Genomic DNA, 22,836 nt, shown 5'->3' on the forward strand with positions numbered 1-22,836 from the left:
GCCATACTGAAGCTTGGAAATACATAGAGCAGAAGCCACTCATTCTATCTGTCTTACTGTCCTAAGCAGTTCTGGGCCAGAAGATCCTCCAGGGCAGATGTTGGATTACACTTAAAATGTTTCCCCACCTCCTGAACAAGCTTGGTCAATTGCTTCAGGACCACCCAGAGTGGAAACAAAAGGCCAGCATCAGTGGTGCAGTTATGTCTGCTCATCCACGCTCAGGTATTTGCTAGGTGGCTGTTAGCAGCAAGACATAAAATAGCTGCTCCTACTGGGCAGTTTTTCCAGCTGGGCCGCTTGCTTAGCCCAGATGTGTTTGGAGGAAAGTGTATGCATTGGTAGTTGCTGCTCTAGCTAATGAGAAGTTGGCTTGCTAGGAGATGAAGGCCTAGCAAGGGGGAGGGCAAAGGCAGATCTAATAATTTAATACTTTTATGGAGTATATGACTATAGGTTGCCATTTATCAGGACACAATGCCTTCTCCACGTCCACTAAACTGCACAGTGGAAGAAAGCAACTGCTCCTGTAGAACTGTGCTACAAGAGCAAAGAGGAAAGCAGTGAAAAGCTCATCGGTCAGCATTGCAAGAACCACCTCTGAAAACCTGTTTTCAATACAAATGAACTGGAGAGAGTATGAGAAGGAATACAGCATGCAGGTTCATGCTGTCTCAGAACAGCAATATGACTGGGACATAAGAGATCTAAATACACAATTCATATGGAACTGTAATACCATCATAACTCGTAACATCGGTATTTAGAGTTTAGACACCAGGATAATGTTTGCTTTTGACCTTTGCCATAATACAGATTATTGTTCCAGGAAACGTTTTAACTCCAACCACACAAAATTTTATTTTATTTTTGCATTTGAAGGGGGAATTCCCCGCACCCACCCCCCAAATGACAAGGGCATTAAGCTAACAAGTATGCTTCCTATTGTATAAAATGGATTACCTCTGTCTTCCTCAGACTCAAAACACTGTACCATAGTATATATTATTGTGCCTTTTGTGTATAAAATTTGTAGTCTTGCTTTGGGGGTAAAAACCAGAAAACCAAATGAAGATTTTGCATAAATATCAGGATGGCAAAGCCAATAAATGACACACATGAATACTTTGCTCAGGAATTTAAGAATACATCTCTCTAAATACTCCCCATACCTCAGAACCTATTTTAACTGGGCAAGAGAGATACTTCCACCTCTAACTCCCAGAGCAAAAGTCATGCTTTGCCTCTGATATTCTTTTTAAACACTATGATCTAAAAATATTTTTTTAAAAAATAGAAGTTTAGCATATCGATTCAGGCAACCCAGGATGTGGCGCCATTGCAGCGCCTTGCAGCAACACTGTACTTTAATATTATAAACTCATTCGGAGCACAGAAAAGGCTAGGTAGAACAAGCAATAGAAAATTATCCAGAAACGAAGATTTTTTCAAAACTTTATCACCCTTTAATATTTTTTTTACTAAACAGAAACGTATTCAAATTTTTGAGATGGGAAAAAGAAAAATTACTAATGGCCATATCTTTCAGAGGATAGGAGGAAAAACATAAAACTAAAACAAGACACATGAAAATGGCACAAAGTAAATTTTGTAACCTACAAACGAGCCTCCAAAATACTACCTTTTTTCTCCAGAAATTTCAGAGTTCAGTTCCCTGCTTGCTAAGATTTTGATTGGCTAGATCTTTCCTTAATGCAAACAGGAATACTTCCTTTCCACCCTATAATGCTCGGTAGAAGCAGTCCCATGAGTACAAATCTTAATGGCCCCAATCCAAAGTTAGTTTGTTACATTTAGGTCCAGCAGTAACTTCTCCCGCTGGTTCTATAGAACCAACTTCTGGATTGGATCCATTGTGTAAACTATGTAAATCTATCTTCCTCTGGAAAACCTAGTACAGGATTTTCCCATGTCTCACGTATTAAATGGAACTGCTTTTCCTTGTTTTGAATAAGACTAAGCAGAAATGAGTCTGGTAATGCCCTGAAATATTTCCTATAGGGATTACGCCATAATGTAATCAATTCAGTCTTAATTTCAAAACATGCAAGGTTTTTTTAAAAATGAAACTTTGGGGATAATTTTAATTTATTCTCTTCCCATCTTACATATAGAAATGAATATAATGATGGAAAATGTATGAAAGCAAAAAAAAAAAACATTTAAGGGCATTATCTAGCAAAGTTAAGTACTTGCTAATCCCATCAATTTCCTTGGGAGAAATTTAAGCATGTGCACAACTCATCTATGAAATTAATTAAATTTGAATTGGCTTAACTTTGGCTAGATGTCTCAATTTTGCAGGAAATATGGGGTAATGTTTAGATCTTCTGGTCGAATAATAACTTTTAAAATCCTACTGGCAAAGAACCCACTATGTTGAAATTATCCGGGAAAGGATAGATTTCAGTTATCCAACCATGTGCTACCATAGCTTAGTCAAAATCATAGTTTTACAGGGATATCAAATAGTTTTAAAAATGGTCTCTGGTTTACATTTAACTTTCGTCTAAATACAGAATACTAGCAATATTTTTTACCAAGTCTGTTTTGAAAGGCTGTTTTTAAAACTTAAAAAATGGTTAAGAATGAACAAAAAAAGCAAAACAATATATACAATCTTTGAAACTAGTTTAGGAGAAAGGAGGCTTTCAAAACATAGGTTGCATAACTGTGTTGCATCACACATTCCCTCCAGCCCACAGTTAACTTTATGTTTTTAATTAGGATACTGGGAAATCTTTTTCAGCATACATCTAAATTCTGTATACTGGCACAATTTTTCCACAATTTTTCTAAAATTAAAAACAAAACAAAACCAGGCTGTTTGAAGAAGACAAAACATATCCCATCAAGTGTCAACTTTTACTTATGGTTGAAAACACATGAAATGTGCTTCAAATGCATAAAAATCACAGTGGATTAGCAGCAAAGGAGATGGGAGTTTTAGGAAAACTTATCATTCACATTGTGATTATTTTGCACACTGAATGAAAGATAGCTATTCACTCTCCTAAAAATATATGCTGAGATCATTATTTTAAAACATAAAACCCAGACCACCCATTAAACAAATAAAAATGAATTACCCTTCTTTATGCACAAAATGAAATTATGGCAGCAAAAGACTGATAGCAATTAAAGTTTGTAAACGGTATTTCAATCTCTCTTCTTTATTTTGTTGTTGTTCCCAAAGTGCAAGATGCAAGGTTCCCATAAGCCTTCAGTAGTGCTTTTCTTGTAAATAATCCTTCATTTTGTTTGGCAAAGGCAGTTTCTGAATCAGATCTATTCTGGTATACTGGCGTATAACAAAGCGACACAGATACTGCAACGAACGCACCTGCATAAAACGAGATACTGGATTGGTCAGTCTGACTGGGTAAGTTGTAGATCCAGGCAATCGAGACCTTGAATAGCAAAATGCTCCATTTTCAGAGTCCCTGATGGAGTGTTCGATGAGATCAACTATAGAAGTATGTCCCTCCACATCTGGTTGTTCATAAAAGCTAAATCTGCCATTTGAATGCTCAATTCTTGTATGAAGAGTTTTACCATGGGAACGGAAACTCAAACTTAAAAGATAGCGGTCATCAGAGCTATCTCGTACAAGAAACGAGCCATCAGGAACATTGGCCAGTTTTCCTTCTGCTTCCCATCGTGTAATTGGGCCCCAGTACCACCCTTGTTTTGCAAGTTTTTTCAGTTCTTCTGTGAGGCTGGTCACAACCATAGGGCCACTGTTTTGTACAGAATCATACACTCTTCCAACTCCAGGTGCGGAGTTAGGATCAAAATTCAAATGGCAACGCATACTTTCAGCCACATGGACATCTGTGGCGTTTAGGCCATTAAAGTTCCTTTGGATTTGATTATTCTGTATTGGAGGTAGCAATGGAGAGAGCGGAGGAACATCACTGTGATTGACTCTTGAGCTTTGCAACATGACTCCTGTGGTACCAATTAATAAGCCACTCACTGCCTGGTCAACAAAGATATCTGGGGTAACTACTACATCTTGACTCACTGGACCCTCTTCTTCGTGAAATGCACTGCCACCCATTTGAGAAGAAACCGTCGAAACCTCCATGGGTGAGGAACTATCCAAACAGTAACTACGTGATCCTTCCAAAGGATACATTCCCTCATCTAAAGGCACAGTATACTGAATGTAGTCCTGAGGCATAAGTCCAATAACTACAGGCACATGTTCATCAATATGGAGATGCAAATCTCCATTCTGAGATTCTGTACTTTTCAATGCATTGTTCTGTTCCTGGAATACACTGTCTGACTGCAAGTCATGGAAATCTTTGCGAACACCATTCAGTGCAGGGCTTGGATTTGAGGAGTGGACCAAGGCCTTTACTTTCACTTCCATTTTTATACATGTTTCTTCTGAGTTTGTTGGACGAAGCGGCCACGGAGTTGGGCTATAATGGTGATTTCGGAGGGATGTAGATCTAAGAGGTCTCTGAGCTCTCACATCTTTGAAGGTTATTGGAGCAGAAGAAGAAGAGAAGGTGTCATCATCAGCAGAGCTAACAGATGGCGTGCTACCTTTGCCGCCTTTCTGCTTTTGTTTTGCTGAAAGCCGCCTTTTTAACGTACCCATTAAGCTTTCACTCTTCGATCTGTTTTTTCCACCTTTCTCATCTTCACTGTTGATGTCACAGCTCGGCAAATCTTTACCATAGCAGCTACCAAACAAGGAGTCATCTTTTCCAAAATCATTTAATGATGGCTGTGCAACTACAACGAAGTCACTTTCATCTTTGCTCTTATTTAAATTAAAAGACTTACGAATGGTCTTGAGACTAATTTTCTTCATTATGAAAGTACAGCAAATCTGGAAGTTTGACTTTTCTGAAGTTCTGCCCCTAAAGCACGTAATGCAGGAGCTTCTTCATTGATGTGTGTTATCCAGACTCATTTAAATTCCAAGTCCCATTTCCTGTGGGGAAGAGGAGAAAGAAAGAATATTTTTATGTATTTGTAAAGACACATTATTTACACTACAGCAATGATAAAGAGATCTACATAACCAAAGTATAAGATTAAAGGAACAGCAAGAAATATCAACATTACTATCAATCATATGTCATTTTTATTTGCAAACTATATTGTATATTTTTTATTGTATTCATCTTTGATTTGTTGGCTGATCAGTCTTTTGAGGCTTAAGCTTTGGATTAAAATTACAACAGACCCCTTCTGTTCACATTATCAAAGAAAGAAAGAGAGTATCTTTCGTGACTCTCCTTTTCTGTAGAAGGTGCATACTCTGAGAATGTCCAGTTTTATAAACACTTCCCGCAAGGGGTGAGTAAAGAAAGAAGAAAATGGAGAGATCAGGTTTCCATGAACAGATCATGAATATACAATGACACCTCCTTTAGGCATTGCAGTTTACAGAGTAGGTAAAGAACTTTCTTTCCTCTTTTAACATTGAGTCAACATTAGCTGTACACTTCTATATAATCAATGGCAGCACTGATATAAGGAAAGCCTGGCTTCTACTCCTGACTTTTGTGACCCTTAATGAATTCACTAATTGCGATCTCTTATTTTATCCTAAAGAAGTCAATAGAAGTTATTCAACTGCAGAACAGGAAGAATATATCTCCCATCATATGAGTTACTATTTTACTAGCAATTGGCCAGGCCACATTTAGTGCAATACAATTTACCTTGTGCTAGGAATCTCCTTCCTGCAAATGTTATGATTTGCTACCTGTGCCTCTGATATTGGTAACTGTAATGTGAATTCAGCATGAACTCGGCTCCCAAAGTCTAGAAAGAAACCCAAAATAAAGTCTGTATGAGCTAAAAATGCACATTATGCACACCAGTTTCACCTTAGTCCAAGAAACATTCCTCCCATGATGTTGCTCACAATCCCTCTCCTGCAGCAGCAGCTTATAAGGCTTCCAAGGACAAGGGGTAGGGTACCTGCAAACACATAGTTTTTGAACGTACTTCAATTTTCTTATTAACTGTTCCACTAAAAGTAAGTACCCAGTATTAATTTTTCAGAGTCATTAAAAGAAGGATTATGCATGATGAATAAACAACATTCTAGAATTTGTTCTGATGTATTTTTGTCTGAAATATCTTAATTATACACTTAGGACAGCATTTTTGCATGCAGGTTTAGTGTTCAGCTTCCAGATTTTCCAGCAAGACTAGAACTCTAAACAACAACCTTTGATATCAAAATAACACATTTATTGCTAAGATACCCATTTGACAGTATCTAATAACACTATTCTGGAAAGTACACAATAATAGCTTCCTACTGAGCAAGTTTTTATTAGTGGAAAGATTGCACATCTGATATTCTAGAAAAGTAAAACCAATGCCCTTTATTTTTTTAAAAAACCATTGTACTGTATCTAAACACTTCATTTTAATTTGTCATTTCTAATAACGATCAGTTTTTGTTGAACCTTTACAAAATCACACCAAAATGTGGTTAATTTAGCCTTTGCATTAATAGCCCTTCAAACTAACCCTTTATTCTTACATATCTTCAGTATAACTTTTATTTTATTTTTTTAGTTGTACTGATAAAGTGGCTTTTACTGTTTATTATACCTATCTTCATGTTTTTCTTTAAAGCATTTGGAATTAGAAACATTAAATTCTAAATAAAATATCTGACACACAAACATTTCTTACTGCAACATACTAACAGTGAAACCCTAGGAAACTTTATTCAGAAGAAAGTAAAAGTCTGTTCAAGAGGGAATAGTCACTAATAAGTGTGCTTTCGATTGCAACCCAAGTAAATTTCCAGTACTGTACTGTACTTGTGGAGCAATCATAGGAGCTGAAAAAGTGTAACAGACTCCAAATTGTCTTGTCAAATCTTCTACATCTTATACTGCATCTGAGATTTAAATATTTGGGGGGGGGGGGGTAAGAGATCTACTGCTGCTTTGGGATACAGTATTGGTATTTATCTCCAGGCAGCCAATTTATTTAATGTAAAAGATTCAGAAACTATGACCAAATTGATTTCAACAGCACTTAGATCCGTGAACTACTTCATATGGAATACTTGCACAACACTTATCTTACTTCCTTAATGGCTCTAAAAGGATTCAAGAGCAAGTATTCTGGATTAGGACGTTCTTACAATTAGTGTGTGGCAGAATAACCTTGTGTATGCTGCAAAGTACCAGATTGTCTGCGCAAAGATAAACGTCATTTAATCAATTACAGCTCTGACCTAAAGCTACTGATTTCACTGAGAAGACTCTCACTTATTTTAATTGGATTTGTCTCTAGCCTTGCAACAGTCAGCCACTGACTTTGTATTTAACCTTGAGAATGTTAAGGTCCCACTGACCTTCTACAGGTAAACAAATAAAAATATACCTAGAAGATAACAGAGTTCAACTGAAAACAACTCTCTAATTATTAAGTAATACTGAACAACTGGAATAATTCCCTACAGTGAAATTCATCATAGCTTCCTGTTTATCTTCTCTGCAATAATTCTGAGGAAATTTGTAGCAATTACAAATTTCAAGGAAGTTTTAGCAGCAGTCCTAAATTTTACGCTTTGTATCATTATCAGACTTCATCAAAAGGAAGTACACCCAGTTCAGATGTAATGTTCAACATTACAGCAGCAGCGAGTCAGCCCTTTGTATTTGGCTCAGGGTTTTTAGAACTTTTTCTGTTATGCTTTATCTCTGTTTTAATATTGAAAATGCTGCATAATATACATGCAAGTTCTCATGTCTATGGTGGACCAGCCTCTCGAGGCAGATTAAGAGTCATTAATGTGATTTGTCAATGGTCTGTGAATTTAAATGTAATGTCAAAACGTAATTGGTTGCTGAATAAGGAATCATGAAGCAGAGACTTAACACTCCAGCTTTCCTATGGAGAAAGGCAAAGCAGTAGCAAGGCTGGCACATCAGTAGAACTACCGTAATCTGGGACTCCCATCATTGTAGCAGGTCATTGCAGATGTGTCAGTGTTCCTACTCAGAAACCTTATTTGTAGGTCATTAACAAATTTCTTCTCTAAGCCAAGAACTACTCATCACAACCATTTTGCCTACATGTAAATAGGACTGCCCAATAAATCACCATATCTTTGAATACCTGTATTGAAATAACATCGTGATGAAGTGTTTCAACAAGGCAATATGCTTCACCAGTATCTTTCCACTTAAAAAGGTAAAGGGACCCCTGACCATTAGGTCCAGTCATGACCGACTCTGGGGTGCGCCGCTCATCTCGCCTTATTGGCCGAGGAAGCCGGCGTACAGCTTCCAGGTCATGTGGCCAGCATGACAAAGCCACTTCTGGAGAACCAGAGCAGCACACGGAAACGCCGTTCACCTTCCTGCTGTAGCGGTACTTATTTATCTACTTGCACTTTGACATGCTTTCAAACTGCTAGGTTGGCAGGAGCTGGGACCGAGCAATGGGAGCTCACCCCGTTGCGGGGATTTGAACCACCGACCTTCTGATCGGCAAGCCCTAAGCTCAGTGGTTTAACCCACAGAGCCACCCACGTCCCATCTTTCCACTTAGGGCTCAGCTAATTATGCTGAGGACCCCCCCCCCCATGGCTATACAGTAAAAGAATGCGAACGAAGAACTGGAAAGTAATTTTTTCTTCCCCCCCCCCACTCGTGAAGATAAGAGGGGGAAGAGTTTATTTTATGGTGTTGTGTATGTTGTTGGTTCCCCCTAAATAGCTTTCCTCCTATAGAAAAGGAAGGGTTTTTTTATTGTATAAAGGAAACTATCTCTTTGCTTGCTTGCCCTCCCTTTGATAAAAAAGGGAGATTGGTAGGATGAGGGCTTGTGGGGGGCTTATGTGGGGGGGGGGGAAATGGAGGGAAGAATATTTATGCTGAATTGAAGGTTGAGTACTATGTGAGAAGGATGGGGAAAGTGGTTTTTGGTCAGCAGTGCAAGCAAATAGATGTCTACTTACAAGCAAGCCGTACTGAATTCAATGAGGCTTACTCCTAGGAAAGTAGAGGTAAGTTTAGTTGAACTCAGTGGGGCTTATGCATGCATAGATTTCACTTAGATCTCTGAGTGGGGAAGCAGACAGAAGTTTATTTAATATTTTTATTAAATTTATAATAAATTTATTAAATTACTTCTTTAAATTTTAAGGCCCTCCACTGCCACAGGGAGCTCCGTCACGGCCCCCTGTGCAGGTAAGCGCAGCAAGGCCCTCTGCTGCTGCAGGGAAGCATGGCGCTGCTACTTGGAGGTACAGCGCAGCACCCCCTCCACCACCATGGAAAGGAAAGGGCAAGACTCTCTGTCACCACGTCTCCCGCCGAGGCTCACCACAATAGCAGATATATATTGTGATATATCAAGATACCATGATATTTAGCTGGTGATATCATGATGTTGGAAACCAGTTATCGGTCAGCCTTACATGTAAATGTTCTGCATATTCTCTGTTCCTCTTCCTTTTGCATGCAACCTCCTCTCCTGCAAATGGGGGGTGCACAGGGTGCAAGTCATTTCAGGCCTTCTGCAGAAGTGGCTTAACTGCCACAGTGCTTTTTCCCACGCTTCCAATATCTGAGTTAAATCTTTTTGTGACATATTTTACTTTAAGAACAGAAATTATCTGATGTCCTTTAAGGTTGGATACTCTTTAGCCATTTTCTGGATTTCCCTGAACTCAAAGGAAAAATAAAGGCCTGATCTGGATTGCCCTAATGTGAATTACAAATAACAAACAATTTATAACCTAAATAGTTTTATTTTAAAGTAATTAAATAATGATGGACGTTTAGAAGGAAGAAATCAGAAGTGACTGTAAAATATTTGGGGGGGGGGGGAATCAAAGCTTTTCCATCTCTTCTCTTAAGATCTGAAAACTTCCCGTTCCGCCTTCAAACATTTCCATGCCTTATTTAACATACTGATACATTCAGACACATCAAACTTCAGAAACATGAAGGCTGAATTAGAAAATCTGTCTATCAACAAAAGTGCTGTCAGCACAGCTAATAACTCTTACAACCTTTTATAAAACCTGCTGCAATATTCACTTTTGCAAATTGGCACAAAAGTGACAGAAACACAACAAAGCCTCTCATGTATGAAACATTTTTGTTATCATTAAAGAGTCGAACAGCTTGTACACAAAATGACAGCAGAATATATTTATTCTCGTGCTAGAGTGAAGGTTGTAGAAGCTCTTAAGGTATACAGCGCCTTCTAAAAAAGTCAAATGCAAGTCCGGTGTCTCAAAAATACAGGCTCCAAAGGCCCACCAGCTTCATGCTCTAAAGCTTTCCCACATTGCTTCCCCGCAGCCTCAGGGAGGGTATATGTCCAAATTTGCATTTGACCTTGTCTGTAGCATCTAATTTGGGTTGTAGTTTTGAAACATATACAGAAGCAGTAAGGACACTTGTACCAGTAAAGCACCATGCTTCCTTCACCTAATTATGGAAAAGGTGTATTTTAACTAAATAGTCTTTGGCATACTGTCAGGTTTTAAAAGGTAAATTCCAAAACAGAGCAAACTCCAGCAAATGGTGGAAAGTCAAGTTTACCAGCTTAACAAAATATAAAGGTAAAGGTAAATAGACAACTTGTTAAAAGATACATCTCCATTTTTATATAGTATTCTCTTTTTTAAAGAAAAGTTACTAAACATGAATTGTAACTTCCAAGTTCTACCACCACCGTACACTGTTGCCAGCTTTCCACATTCTTACATTACAAAATACCCAGTTGCTTTTAAAACCTTTCTCATTATTTGATACCAACATATTTTCTATCTGTTAGTTTTAAAAAATAAATGAATAAAAACAATTTTGAGCCATTTCCAATAAGTTTGCAAATGATACTAGTCATACCTCGGGTTGCAAACGTGATCCGTGCGGGAGGCACATTCGCAACCCGCAGCGCCGCGTCTGTGCACGCATGTGACGTGATTCAACGCTTCTGCGCATGCGCCAAAACCCCGAAGTAACCCATTAAGGTACTTCTGGGTTTGCCGTGGAGTGCAAAGAAACTCAGGTGCAATAATCTAGAATTGGTAATACATTTTAGCAAGTTGTAGCAAATTCTGTAAAAGTTCAGCAAGTGTATCTGGCTTACAGCTGGTCCATCTATGTTAAATAGGTACAATGTGATGTTCACATTGTTACCACTACAGCAGTTTCCTTCCAAGGTCTGCAAAGTTGAATCTGAAGAACAGTACAGAAGATTCCGATCCTTAAACATTACAGCATCAAGATAACCCAACTGTTTTAAGTGATGCTTATGTAATAATTAGTGCTTAGCAACAGGCAAACCAAGTCAAACACTGGTATTATCAATCATATTATAACTACAATATATGTGAAGTGAATACCTTTAAAATCAAAATGTGCCATAACATCAAAATTGCTCTTATACTACACTGCCACTAATTTGCAAATACTTCTGAACTGTTTATAAAAATGGGCTGAAGAGAGCATGCCACAATTGTGGGGCTACCAGAGAGAATGTCCATTCTCTTATTGCCAATCTCCAAACAGCTCTTAGAGGAAGCTCAGAGAAAAGGACTTGGATGTTGATCTTAAGGTCCACATAGGGAAAGTAGTCATTTCCAATTATTCAGGACCAAGTCCTACTGAACTCAGTGGAATAAACATGCTTATAATCCTACATTAAATCTGTCTACTTTAATAATGGCATATTTGGGACCAAGTTACCTAAGAGAATGCCTCAACCCATATATCCCTGGCTGGAAGCTGTGCTCCGCAGATGGGGCACGACTGAGATTTCCACATGCCCCAGACATGAGCTTAGTTTGTATTAAAAACGGGAATTTAATGCTGCAGTTGCAGCCGTCTGGAAACAATTACCATCTGAAATTAAACAGGCATCCAGCATTGTGATGCTTAGGTGCCTACTGAATATGTTTTTAAGAACGCTTTCCCTATGACATTACTGTCATTTATGAAAAATTAACTGTATTTCTGTAGGAATGGTTTTATTATATTCAGTTTGTCAATATGGTTTTAATAATTTATATTTGTGTACTTATTTTACATTTTTATCTTTGAAGTAGTTTATAAATTTATAAAATAAATAAATATGAAAATCGCACATTTATGCTCATGCTATCAAGTGATTAAACCAAAGTCCTACAAAACAGTTAACATAAATAAAGAAGTGCATGTTAGCAACTGCCTGGTCCATTGCTCCAACTCTAAATAGTAACTCTTAGACAAGTTTTGAATCATACCAAATACAGATCCTTGCAAAGCAAATTCCTCCAGAGTAAAGAACATGTTACTCTTAAGCTCCCTGAGTTATGCAGCATGGAAGGAGCTGACAGAGTGTGAGAGCTATATAAATAAAATCTTGCAACTTTTTGTCTTTTTTTAAAAAGCGGGGAAACAATGCAAGAGATGAGAACACAATGTCAGCACAATTGCATGAATAGTTAATCACCCTCCAAATGAGAACAGACAAAGGTTTCAATGTCACATTTTTATATTTTGCTGTCTTCAGCTAGCAGATATTAAAAAAAGAAATTCCCTTTTGATTTTGTAATGTCTGGGATAAGTTTTGCTACTATAAATGCTTGCAAAGATCTGTAAGAGTGACATTACAGCTGAGATAGATGGCAGATTTGGCCCAAATATTTCATTCTACAGCCAACTAATGCAAGCCAAAAATTCCCTGTGACTCTGCATGCACAATCAATTTCATTGGGATGCTGTATAATTGGATCCTATACCAAATCAATTTGCAGCATCAAGCTTTGTCTCTTCAACCATCTGAATCAGACATATTCACTATAAAGTCCCTGTTTTGAATATTTAATACCTGTATAACCTTAAGGCTGTCTGTATGTGGGGCTGCCCTAGGAGACTCTGATGGATGCAGGGGGGAAAGACACCTTCTGATTGAGATGAGTCACAGGGAAGACACTACACTAATGCTCCCAATTGTGAGGTCATTTCTTATAGTTTTCTGACCTTCATTTACCTATAGCTCTAATTCTAAGCACTTAATAAGGAGTAAGTCCCCTGGAACACATTTCATAGCTATCAACTCTACAATATACAATAAGCTTGACTGGAACAAAACTTGTCGATCAGAAGGTCGGCGGTTCGAATCCCCGCGACAGGGTGAGTTCCCGTTGCTCGGTCCCAGCTCCTAACAGTTCGAAAACACGTCAAAGTGCAAGTAGATAAATAGGTACCGCTCTGATGGGAAGGTAAATGCCGTTTCTATGCGCTGCTCTGGTTCGCCAGAAGCGGCTTAGTCATGCTGGCTACATGACCCGGAAGCTGTCTGCGGACAAACGCCGGCTCCCTCGGCCTATAGAGCGAGATGAGCACCGCAAGCCCAGAGTCGGACATGACTGGACTTAACGGTCAGGGGTACCTTTACCTTTACCTAACATGTGTAAAGAAATCTCAAGTAGATATAAAGGAAGGTTTTAGTTCTAAAAAGGGAGAATATTTCATACATACTTTCTCAATAAATTGAGAAATTGAGCAGCCTTTACCAGCTTGGTGCCCTACCAATGTTTTGGACTACAATTCCTCTGTCCTAGCTAGAACAGCCATATGGTAATGGAACTGATGGGAGTGGAGGGAATCATGTTGGGGAAGATTGCTACTGATGTGTTCCTAACTGAACTTGTGGCTGTTAAATGGTGGGATCATGTGGGCAAGTTGAATACGGAAAACAAAGTCTACTATCAAATGCCACACTTTTACTCCTCTAGCTGCCCCAATGATGAACACAAAAAGGGAGGCAAATGTGTGCAAAGAAACAAGTGCACTGCATTTAGTAAATGTGCTCTAATAAATACACAGCTTTGTCCTACGTATGTTGATCTGGAGATGTTTCGCTGAGTTCATTACTAATTACTACCAAGTAAATGTGCCTATTTGCATTTGTAGGTAGCTGAAGGCATGAGTGGGAATGTTGAAGGAGGTCTTTTGATAAACGGAGTGCCTGGGGCTGAATTCTCAAGTTGATTCAAATTAATTAACTATTTGGGGAGCCAATTTTGTTTTATTTAAAACATCTCAGTGTTAGAAACTCTGATATATAAGCTAGGTGCCAAATGGCTCCTTAAACCTGAGTTACAATTGCCAAAATTGAATGCCTATTTGCCATTTTTGGGCCAGATGACTCAAAAGTCATATTTTGCAGTATGACTTTTTTAATTCCTGAAATTAATTCTGATTGTACAGATACAGACAGAATTCTACAGGCACCTTCAGATGGTGGATATGTCATCCTGGTGCCCAGGCATCTTCACAAGTGGATGACAGCCAGGTGCAAAATGAGCCTCATGAATTTCAAATGTTGTGGCTTTAAAGATTATCATCAGCAAGATGATATGCCCAGCAAGATAGGAAGCTAGTCACAGCTGTTTCAGGAAGGGAGTTAGGAACACCGTCTTTGCAGCCTCTATTGATGACCAAGCTACTGCATTCTGTACTAGTTGTTTCTGAGCACTCTTCAAAGAAAGTCCTATGGAGAGTGCACTGCAGAAATTCAGATGTGATGCAATTATGGGTCACCATGGCCAGATCTCAATTCCACAGCAACAGACATTGATGCATCATCTCAGCTGGGCAAATGCACTTCTGGCCACAGATGAGAACTTAGCATCCAGGGTCAAGACTGCCTCCATAAGAACTCCCAAGCTATGACCTGAGTTTTCAATAGGTGTGCCAACAACCGTTGAATCCCAATTCCTGGATCATATTGACTGACCATAAGCATCTCTGCCTGGATTACGATTCAATGCATTTGCCCTTATTCAATCCTTTGCTGCCTCCAGGTAACAATTCAGGACCTAAACAGCTTCCTTAAAATGAGACAGAAAGGAGAACACGGTTGGTTGTGCCATCCACATATTCTGCTCACCTCTCCCAGATGTTAAATAGCATGGTAACAAGCTGAAACTCCAAAGGGCACCCACTACCTTCTAAAACTGGTGCTCCAGGAAGGACTGGAACCACCATAACACCATGCCACCAAGACCCATCCCAGATATCCAGCTCAGAATACCATGCTTGATGGCATGCCAAGATGTCCAACAGAACCAACAAAATACATTTATCCTGTACAGTTCCCAGTATAAATCACCAAGGAGACCAAAGCTGTCTTGGTCCCAAAACTGGGCCTAACACTGGATTGAGATGAGTCTAAGAAAACCTAGAGCGGAGAGTAAAACACATGAGACTCGGACACCTTGCCAAAAAATGGAATATTTAAAAACTTGCTAAAACCTCCCCTCATAGTGCACCTCCGATGCTCCTTCTAACATGATAGCAAAGGGTTCTTTGATGACCTCTCATTAAAAGTAACAGACGCTCTACCAAAGCCACTTTTACTAAAGAGGAATTAAGGGATTTTTGCTTATGTCATAGTTTATGCAGGAGCAAATCAGCAGGTGTATCTAATGTTGGTGAGCTGACCCTCCTATGCTTGCTCAACTCAAAAGTATGGCCACTGTGTAATATATTTGCTGAACAGGGCTCTATAGGCTTAAAATAGCCTGTATCTGTTATCATACAACTTTTTATCCATGAAATGTTTTAAATAGAATGTTCCTCTTAATACTTGAAAGAAATAAAGCATGCCCAACATCATAACATTTACCTGTTGGAAGATCAGAGGCATACATTTTGTCAATGACATTGCTGCTTTATTTAAACAGTTAATGAATATTCCATTGCAAGATCTCGATGAGACTTCTTCTGATAGCATCATTATACTTTGTTAAAAAGAGGCACACATAACTTGTCACCTGAAGTCACTTACATTAAAGAAAAATGTGGCTAACGTCATGTATCTTTATAACTTGATGCAATTACACATGTTATGCATTATGTACTTCAATTGAAGTGTGTAGAGAACAAACCAAATCCGTCTACCAACGCTTTCTCCAGACACAGAATTTCCCTGAAGTGCCATCAGAAGCCATACAATGATAGTTATTTAATTTCTGTGTTCTGACAAGTTTTGCTTACACAACATTACTTCTTTAGAGTGCAATTAAATAGCATATGTCCTCAGATTTAAGTCCCACTGTATTCAATGTACATTACTCTCAGGTTAGTGTGCACATAACCGTTCTGTTATTCCACACTTTTACAGACTACAACCTGTGCTCACGTAACTGATAAGTCTGACTAAAGTCAGACTCAAAAAATTAAATACTATACACTGAATCCTGAATTTTCTGGTTTCCTGAATGGAAATGGGGAAGATAGAATTCCTAAGTCCAAATTTACCAATAGGCAGTCTCATATTTAACTGGAAGAATTTAATCAAAGCATACTAACTCAATAAACTTGAGAAATACCTAATTTAACTTTAGAAAAGCAGGATTCCTAACTGCAAGGAGAGCAAATACCACCTAAAGTTGGGACTTTATTATCTGAAGGTGCATGACCTCCAACTGCTGGATAAAGATAACCAATTTGGATTCTATTTACTTTTATTATCTAGCACACCTAAAATTAGTATCTCCCTCTGTTTATATAAAAATTACCTAGTTTCTTCTTATTCATCATCCCCATAACCAAAAGAACCTGTATGTTTCACTAAAGAATGGAAGCAGAATTGAATTACAGCTGGTTGTTATATTTGCAGAGATGGTGTCTTGGTTGTTATGCATGCATTTTCTTCTCAGGCGGCCACAGTGCAACATGAAACCTGAATGCAAATCATTTGAATGTCTGCTAGCTCCTCTCATGCTCCGCCTTAAAACTTGCCAGATGTAGACATGGATAGCTTAACTAACACCAGCAGCCCCTCCTGTCCCCTTCACCCCTTGCAGTTTTAACATCTAGCCTGATGAATAGTTCTCCAGAAATCAAAAGCTTGCACACAGATTTATGACATTTTGGTTAGCTTCAAAAACTATTGCCCTAATATGAACTTTGCAATCAATATACATGCAACCAAATCCTTCCAATTATCTTAAGCTTCAAAAGCATAAAATTTTAGCTTTTCTTAAAAAAGGTATTTGGTATACCGGTATATGAGTACCTTTGCTCTTTGAAGTTTGATTAGGTTTGCCAATATTTTGGGTGCTTTCTATCTCTATATTTGCAATAGGGTGTCAACAAGTGTCCTGTGTTACTGAACTGCAATATTCAACAGGAAAATTTAGGGAAGAAAATTATTAAAGTTGATTATATAAAGAAAAAGTAATTCATAGACCATGACAGAGCATGAGAAATTACATATAGGATAACATTCCTTTTTTACTACATGCAGTTACTCTGAAGGAGGAAGGGAATGCAATGCTTGTAAATATATGTAGTGGAATAAAGGTTCTCTTTAAATTAGTAGAGCTGTATATAGAGAAGCTCAATAATATTTAATATAATTACAACTTTATGCAATAATCACACACTAGATACACATTTTTGGCAAAATAACAAAATGCTATATTTAATCACCAGAAAAATGTAATTTCTCTCCAATTTACTCATTCATTACTTCCTGGAGTGCCCTATAGACTGTGCGCTTGTGCAAACATCATTGGCACCCATGCTACCACTGGTTGCAAGTGACAAATTCCCTTGGTTTGTTTTGAGGTTTTCTTGTTTCTTTTGTATAAAAAGACTGAGCCCTCAACACTGTACCACAGCAGCAGAAGCATTTAACGTAGCATTTTAAATAAGTGGGGTAGAGAAATCTTGTGAACACTCACATACAGTACATGATAACTTCCCCATGTGTGAAATTTATTAAGCCTTTATCTGTGTGATTAATGTTCAGTTTTAGGCTGTACAGCTCTTCGCTCCAATGCTATATTACATATACACCTCAATTTAAATAGCACAAGGAAGGCAAACAGGCATGTCATCTTGCAACAAAGGCTTCTTCCCCATCTGCTGTTCCCATTGTAGAAACAGGATAGAATGCTTCTTTATTAGTATTGGTCTGGGCTACAGCACCAAGAACACAACCAGATTTTAAATATATATGTATGTACGAAGAGTTCTTTGTAGGCTGCTTCTCTGATAAAGGGATCAAAGCTCAGAATAATCAGTGTTAGGAGATCCATATCCCAAAACTCCTTCGAAGCACATAGTAAAAGCACAGAATCTTAAACAGATTTATTCTACTCTACTGATAAATTATGGGGCATGGGTGGTGCTGTGGTCTAATCCACTGAGCCTAGGGCTTGCCGATCGGAAGGTCGGTGGTTCGAATCCCCGCAACGGGGTGAGCTCCCATTGCTCGGTCCCAGCTCCTGCCAACCTAGCAGTTCAAAAGCACACCAAAAAGTGTAAGTACATAAATAGGTACTGTTCCGGCAGGAAGGTAAATGGTGTTTCTGTGCACTGCTCTGGTTTCACCAGAAGCAGCTTAGTCATGCTGGCCACATGACCCGGAAAAACTATCTGCGGACAAATGCCGGCTCCCTCAGTAAAGTGAGATGAGCACCGCACCCCCAAAGTCATCCACAACTGGACCTAACGGTCACGGGTCCTTTACCTTTTTTTACTGATAAATTAGGCCATTGTGCTGAGAAAGGAGAGGTAGGGTGAAGAACAAAACTATCGCTTACCTTTGTTTAAATTGTAGACCAACTAAGGACTATTCGGTTATACAGAACTGTCCTCTTTTATTTTATACAAATTTTTATTATTTATTAGATTTATCTGCCACTTCTTTATATAAGATCTCAATTCAATAAGATCACATTTTCAAATAAGTCATTGTTTTATTGAAATTCCAGTTCGATTCATATTTTACTTGTGTCAACATGGTGAGTTGATGATAATAATAATTTTTCAGAAGACAGAGATTAATCTTGACTAGCTAGTACTCTATCTGGAATCAAAGGTACCAATCCTAAACACTTGACTTGGAAGCTAGTGTCCTTGACTTCAGCTGAGTTTGTCCCATTTTGATTAATGGTCCATTTCTCCTTTATCAGAACTTTGTCATTCTGTGCACCTTGATGCATGACATATGTTACTAGAACTGACAGGAAAGCAAACCGTATGATAAAATAAGTTTAGAAAAAGTTGAAATACAAAGTATGTCACCGTTGTTTTAAAAATGCTTAAATACTGTAAACATAGTATTATTTTTATTACTGCCCAAACAGCTCTGTGAAACTGGAAAGCTTGCATACTCCTATAGCAAACTGAAGTTTGTAACTGCTTTGAATCTTTTACACTTTGGGACCCTCGTGACAGCTACTGTCTAGGACTCAAAAAGCCAGAGACACTTTTCAAGATGGTGGTGGAGGATGCAATGATGTGCTCTTTTAATGAGTGGCTACATGAGGCGGGGGAAATCACTGCACTCAGTTTGGTTGCGAAACTCAGAGGTCTACCTCAGAACAGAAACAATTCTATGCAAACTTCACTGTTTCTGATGACAGAAAGAAGAAAAGGGGGCCGGTACGGGTCTCATATAGCTTATATACGGGAGAGCTCTTCGGGTCTCCCCACCGTCAATCTCAGTCTTTCCCCCCTTTCCCCCAGCTTGTTGCTCTCTGCAGCTGAAAGGGAAGTCTAAAAACTACACGGGAGAAACAAAACAAAACAAAACAAAAACCAGCACCGCATTTAAACGTCTGCAGCTGGGCAGTGTGCGTGGAGGGGGAGGCATTTAGGGTCCTGGTTTGCAAAGACTAAACAAACAAACAAAACACCGCTTAGGGGCGTAACGCTGTTAAAAAAAGTTTACGACCAGGGTCTCTTAGCTTGAAGTACAGAAGGGCCAGTGATCCGGGTATAGAGCTGCTAGTTGTTTAGGATCGGGGTGTGGAATAGGATGCCCACGCTCCTTGCGGCCCTAGAGCAAACACCGCCCCGTTCTTCGGAGATTTCCTAGGAGGTTTCCGTATGACAACACCCGGCCGAGGCGGAGGTGGGAGCGCGGGGAGGAGGAGGGTGCCCTGCGCGAGGCTCCCACGCCGCCTCCCCACCTCCCGACCCTACTGCAGGCCGCGGCGCACCCTCTCTCCCCGTTCCTCTCTCTCTCTCCAGGCCCCGGCCGCGCCAGCCGGAACAAAAGGCGAGCGCAGGGCTGGGCAGGGCGAGCCGGCGGGTCCGCGCCAGGCCATTGCTCCGTGGAGGCCGCAGCTTCCCTCGCAACTCCGGGCCTGGCTGCCCAATCTCCACCGAGGCCTCGATTCCCCTTGCGAAGCGCACACGGGAGGAGGAGGGGGTGGAAGGGGGGCAGGCCATGTTTACTCACCGGGAGAGGCTGCTGGTGGTGCTGCTGCTGCCGATGGCGGCGGCGGCGGCCGTGCTGCGCGGAGTGCAGGCCGGCCGGGCTCGAGCGCCGGCTCCGCCTCCGCCAGGCTCCCTTCTCGTCGGTCGCCTCGGCCGCCGCTTCCTCCTCCTCCTCCTCCTGGCGTTGCAGTTTCCTCCGCCTCCTCTCCGCTCCCTCCTCCTCCACCCCCCGTCTTCGCAGGGGCGCGAGGGGGGCAGCGAGGCCGCCGCCAGCCCGCATGCAAGGTAGCTCCGCGCGCGCCCGAAGCAGCAGCAGCCCCCCCCCCCAGCTGAGGGGTACGGAGCCCAAGCCGGCGCTCTCCCGCCTATTCGCTGCCCACGGGCGCCCCCTCCCCACGCATAACGAGAAGAAGGCGACCCCCCAACTCGCCTCCACCTCCTGCTCCCCGCGGACATTCGCCCCCTTTTGTTTCTTCTCTCCCGGCGCCGGGGGTCACTTTACGCAGCAGTTTCCTCCTCACTTTACTTACCCGGTTCTTCACCCGGGGCACAAAAGGCTTTTCTTCCGACTCGCCCCGCGCTGCCTTTTCTCCCGTCGGGGTAGCAGCTCGCGCCCCATCCTCCTGCCGGGCAGCGGGCGGAGAGGCGCGCACTTTGCGCCCATCCTAGGGGCGCCCGCGAAATGGGCTGGGGGGTCGCCAGGTCCCTCTCTCTCGAGGAAGTTAACTCGCCTTGGGACTTGACTTCTGCCGAAGCGCTTTCAGTTCCTCCGAGCTGATGGCATGGCGAGTCAGGGAGGGCAGGGAAAGGTGGCCCGGCCGAAGGGACCGGCGCTTGTGCCTGGGTTGGGAAGAGTACAAAATGCCCGTAGGTAGCCAGACGGCCGCGGGTGGGGGACGCTTGCAGGAAGTCGGGGAGCAGACACGTGGAGCTGGGGACAGGAGAGTTTTGGGCACCGAACTGGTGGGGGGGGGGGCCTGTCGTTGCAACTTTTTTCTCTTGGCTGAAGATTTGACTGGCTTTTGTTTTGTTTTAGCAAGTGTCCTGGGAAGGGATATTATTGCGGGATGCTGCTGCTGCTGCTAAATTATTATTTGTACCCCACCCAACTGGGTTGCCCCAGCCATTCTGGGCAGTTTCCAATTCTAAAGCTTCATATGTACCATCAATTTAAAGCATATTATTTTCCCACTGGGGAATGTTGGAAATTCTGGTTTACCACCCAGAGAGCTAAAATTCCTAACGCTCTTAACAAACTACAGTACAGTTCCCAAGATTCTTGTGGTGGGTGAAATTACGCGCCTGGTCTCACACACAACATAATGAGATGGTTGCATGTTGAGGTTTCACCAAGTCAGAACTATTAACTGGTCCAAGGTCTCAGAGGGGCTGGAGTATCACAGTGATGAATGTATTCCTAAATATTGTAAATAACTCATGGATGTTTAAAACAGAGGTGGCAAAATACCTTTCTCCTGGTATGCTAGCTTTTTACTTGCTGGAATATGTTTGTGTAGGTCAGTATTCAAAAAAGGTACAAACACACACACACACACTAGTCTGAACTACGGTAGCATATTTTACCTCATCAGGGTAGTAATGCATGTGTAGACCAGGGACTCCTTCAGACAACCAGATCTGTTTGCATAAAGCTTAGGCAGAGTTTAGGCCAAGGGTCAGCACACTTTTTCAGCAGGGGGCCGGACTATATTTTGAGGGGGGGGGATGAACGAGTTCCTATGCCCCACAAATAACCCAGAGATGCATTTTAAATAAAAGCACACATTCTACTCATGTAAAAACACGCTGAATCTCGGACCATCCGTGGGCCAGATTTAGAAGGTGATAGGGCCGGATCTGGCCCCAGGCCTTAGTTTGCCTGTTTGCCTATCCACTTTAGGCCATGACTGGGCTTTATGGAGTTCTGATCTGTTTGCAGGTTGGTTATACAGCAACAAGCTTTCAGCCTGATTTGCTTGTGCGGTGTTGATAAACCTTCCCATTAATCAGTTGTTCAGCCCATACTTCTCAATGCATGTCTGACTTTCCTAACTGCTAAAAGTCTGTGGGTTTTTTTGTTTGTTTTAAAGTTGATTTGTTGCACCATAGTAACAGAGTGCTAAATTTTCAGTAAGTGCTTGAACCCCTCTCACAAAATAGTGAATCTGTGTGGGGCCACATCATGTCTGACTGAGCAGACAAGAAGGGGAAGTGAATACATGTGATAATGAAAGTTGAACTTTGAGGGTGTGGACCAGGTCACCACTGTTAAGAAAGAAGTAGGACATGGGGATGGAGTTTGACTTTGGAGGTGAGGGTAAGGAACACAGGCAACTATCTGATATGGGACATGCAATTTCTACATCTAGCACTTTGTCAGCAGCTTGCAGGGAAAGTATTTTGCATCATTTGCAACCTGATCCATTTAGCTGGAGATGCCAGGCATTGAACCTGTCACCTACTGCATTCAAAGTACGTGTTCTACCTCTGAGCTATGGCATCGGGCCTGTTGTCGAAGGAGACATTATATTGAGAAGCAAGTCAGGTCCATCAGGTCAGTTTCAACTGCTTTTAATATTGAATCTTAAATTGGGACCTGCTGGAAAATGCTAGAAATGGAAAG

General features: G+C 40.8%; 2 protein-coding genes across 6 annotated transcripts in view; one reads left to right on the forward strand and one right to left on the reverse strand.

Moving 5' to 3' along the window:
* Positions 1 to 1,331: 1,331 nt before the first annotated feature.
* Positions 1,332 to 21,055, reverse strand: SOCS6 (suppressor of cytokine signaling 6). 5 transcript variants are annotated; one of them, XM_088675292.1, is made up of 3 exons: positions 20,744 to 20,961; positions 5,880 to 5,973; positions 1,444 to 4,975 (listed from the first exon to the last, which is right to left on the reverse strand). In XM_088675292.1, the coding sequence occupies exon 3, from the start codon at positions 4,850 to 4,852 to the stop codon at positions 3,245 to 3,247; it is 1,608 nt and encodes a 535-aa protein (XP_088531418.1). In that variant the 5' UTR covers positions 4,853 to 4,975; positions 5,880 to 5,973; positions 20,744 to 20,961; the 3' UTR covers positions 1,444 to 3,244. The 5 variants fall into 5 exon arrangements, with proteins under 5 accessions (XP_034980554.2, XP_088531418.1, XP_088531419.1 ...); XM_088675293.1 differs by lacking the exons at positions 5,880 to 5,973; positions 20,744 to 20,961 and adding exons at positions 5,712 to 5,814; positions 20,236 to 20,380; XM_035124666.3 differs by lacking the exon at positions 20,744 to 20,961 and adding an exon at positions 20,236 to 20,372.
* Positions 20,409 to 22,836, forward strand: part of RTTN (rotatin) — a 110,932-nt gene continuing 108,504 nt past the window's right edge. Inside the window, exon 1 of the mRNA XM_035124661.3 lies at positions 20,409 to 20,498. Within this exon, the coding sequence (XP_034980552.1) occupies positions 20,492 to 20,498 (7 nt within the window). The 5' untranslated portion in view covers positions 20,409 to 20,491. The remainder of the gene's footprint in view (positions 20,499 to 22,836) is intronic.

Source organism: Zootoca vivipara, chromosome 8 (genome assembly GCF_965207765.1).
Source record: "Zootoca vivipara chromosome 8, rZooViv2.hap1.1, whole genome shotgun sequence".
In the NCBI taxonomy this organism is placed as follows: Eukaryota; Metazoa; Chordata; class Lepidosauria; order Squamata; family Lacertidae; genus Zootoca; species Zootoca vivipara.

Excerpts from the sequence above, each read along its gene's own strand:
- SOCS6 (XM_035124663.3), bottom strand. The coding sequence starts at position 4,852 with ATGAAGAAAATTAGTCTCAAGACCATTCGTAAGTCTTTTAATTTAAAT.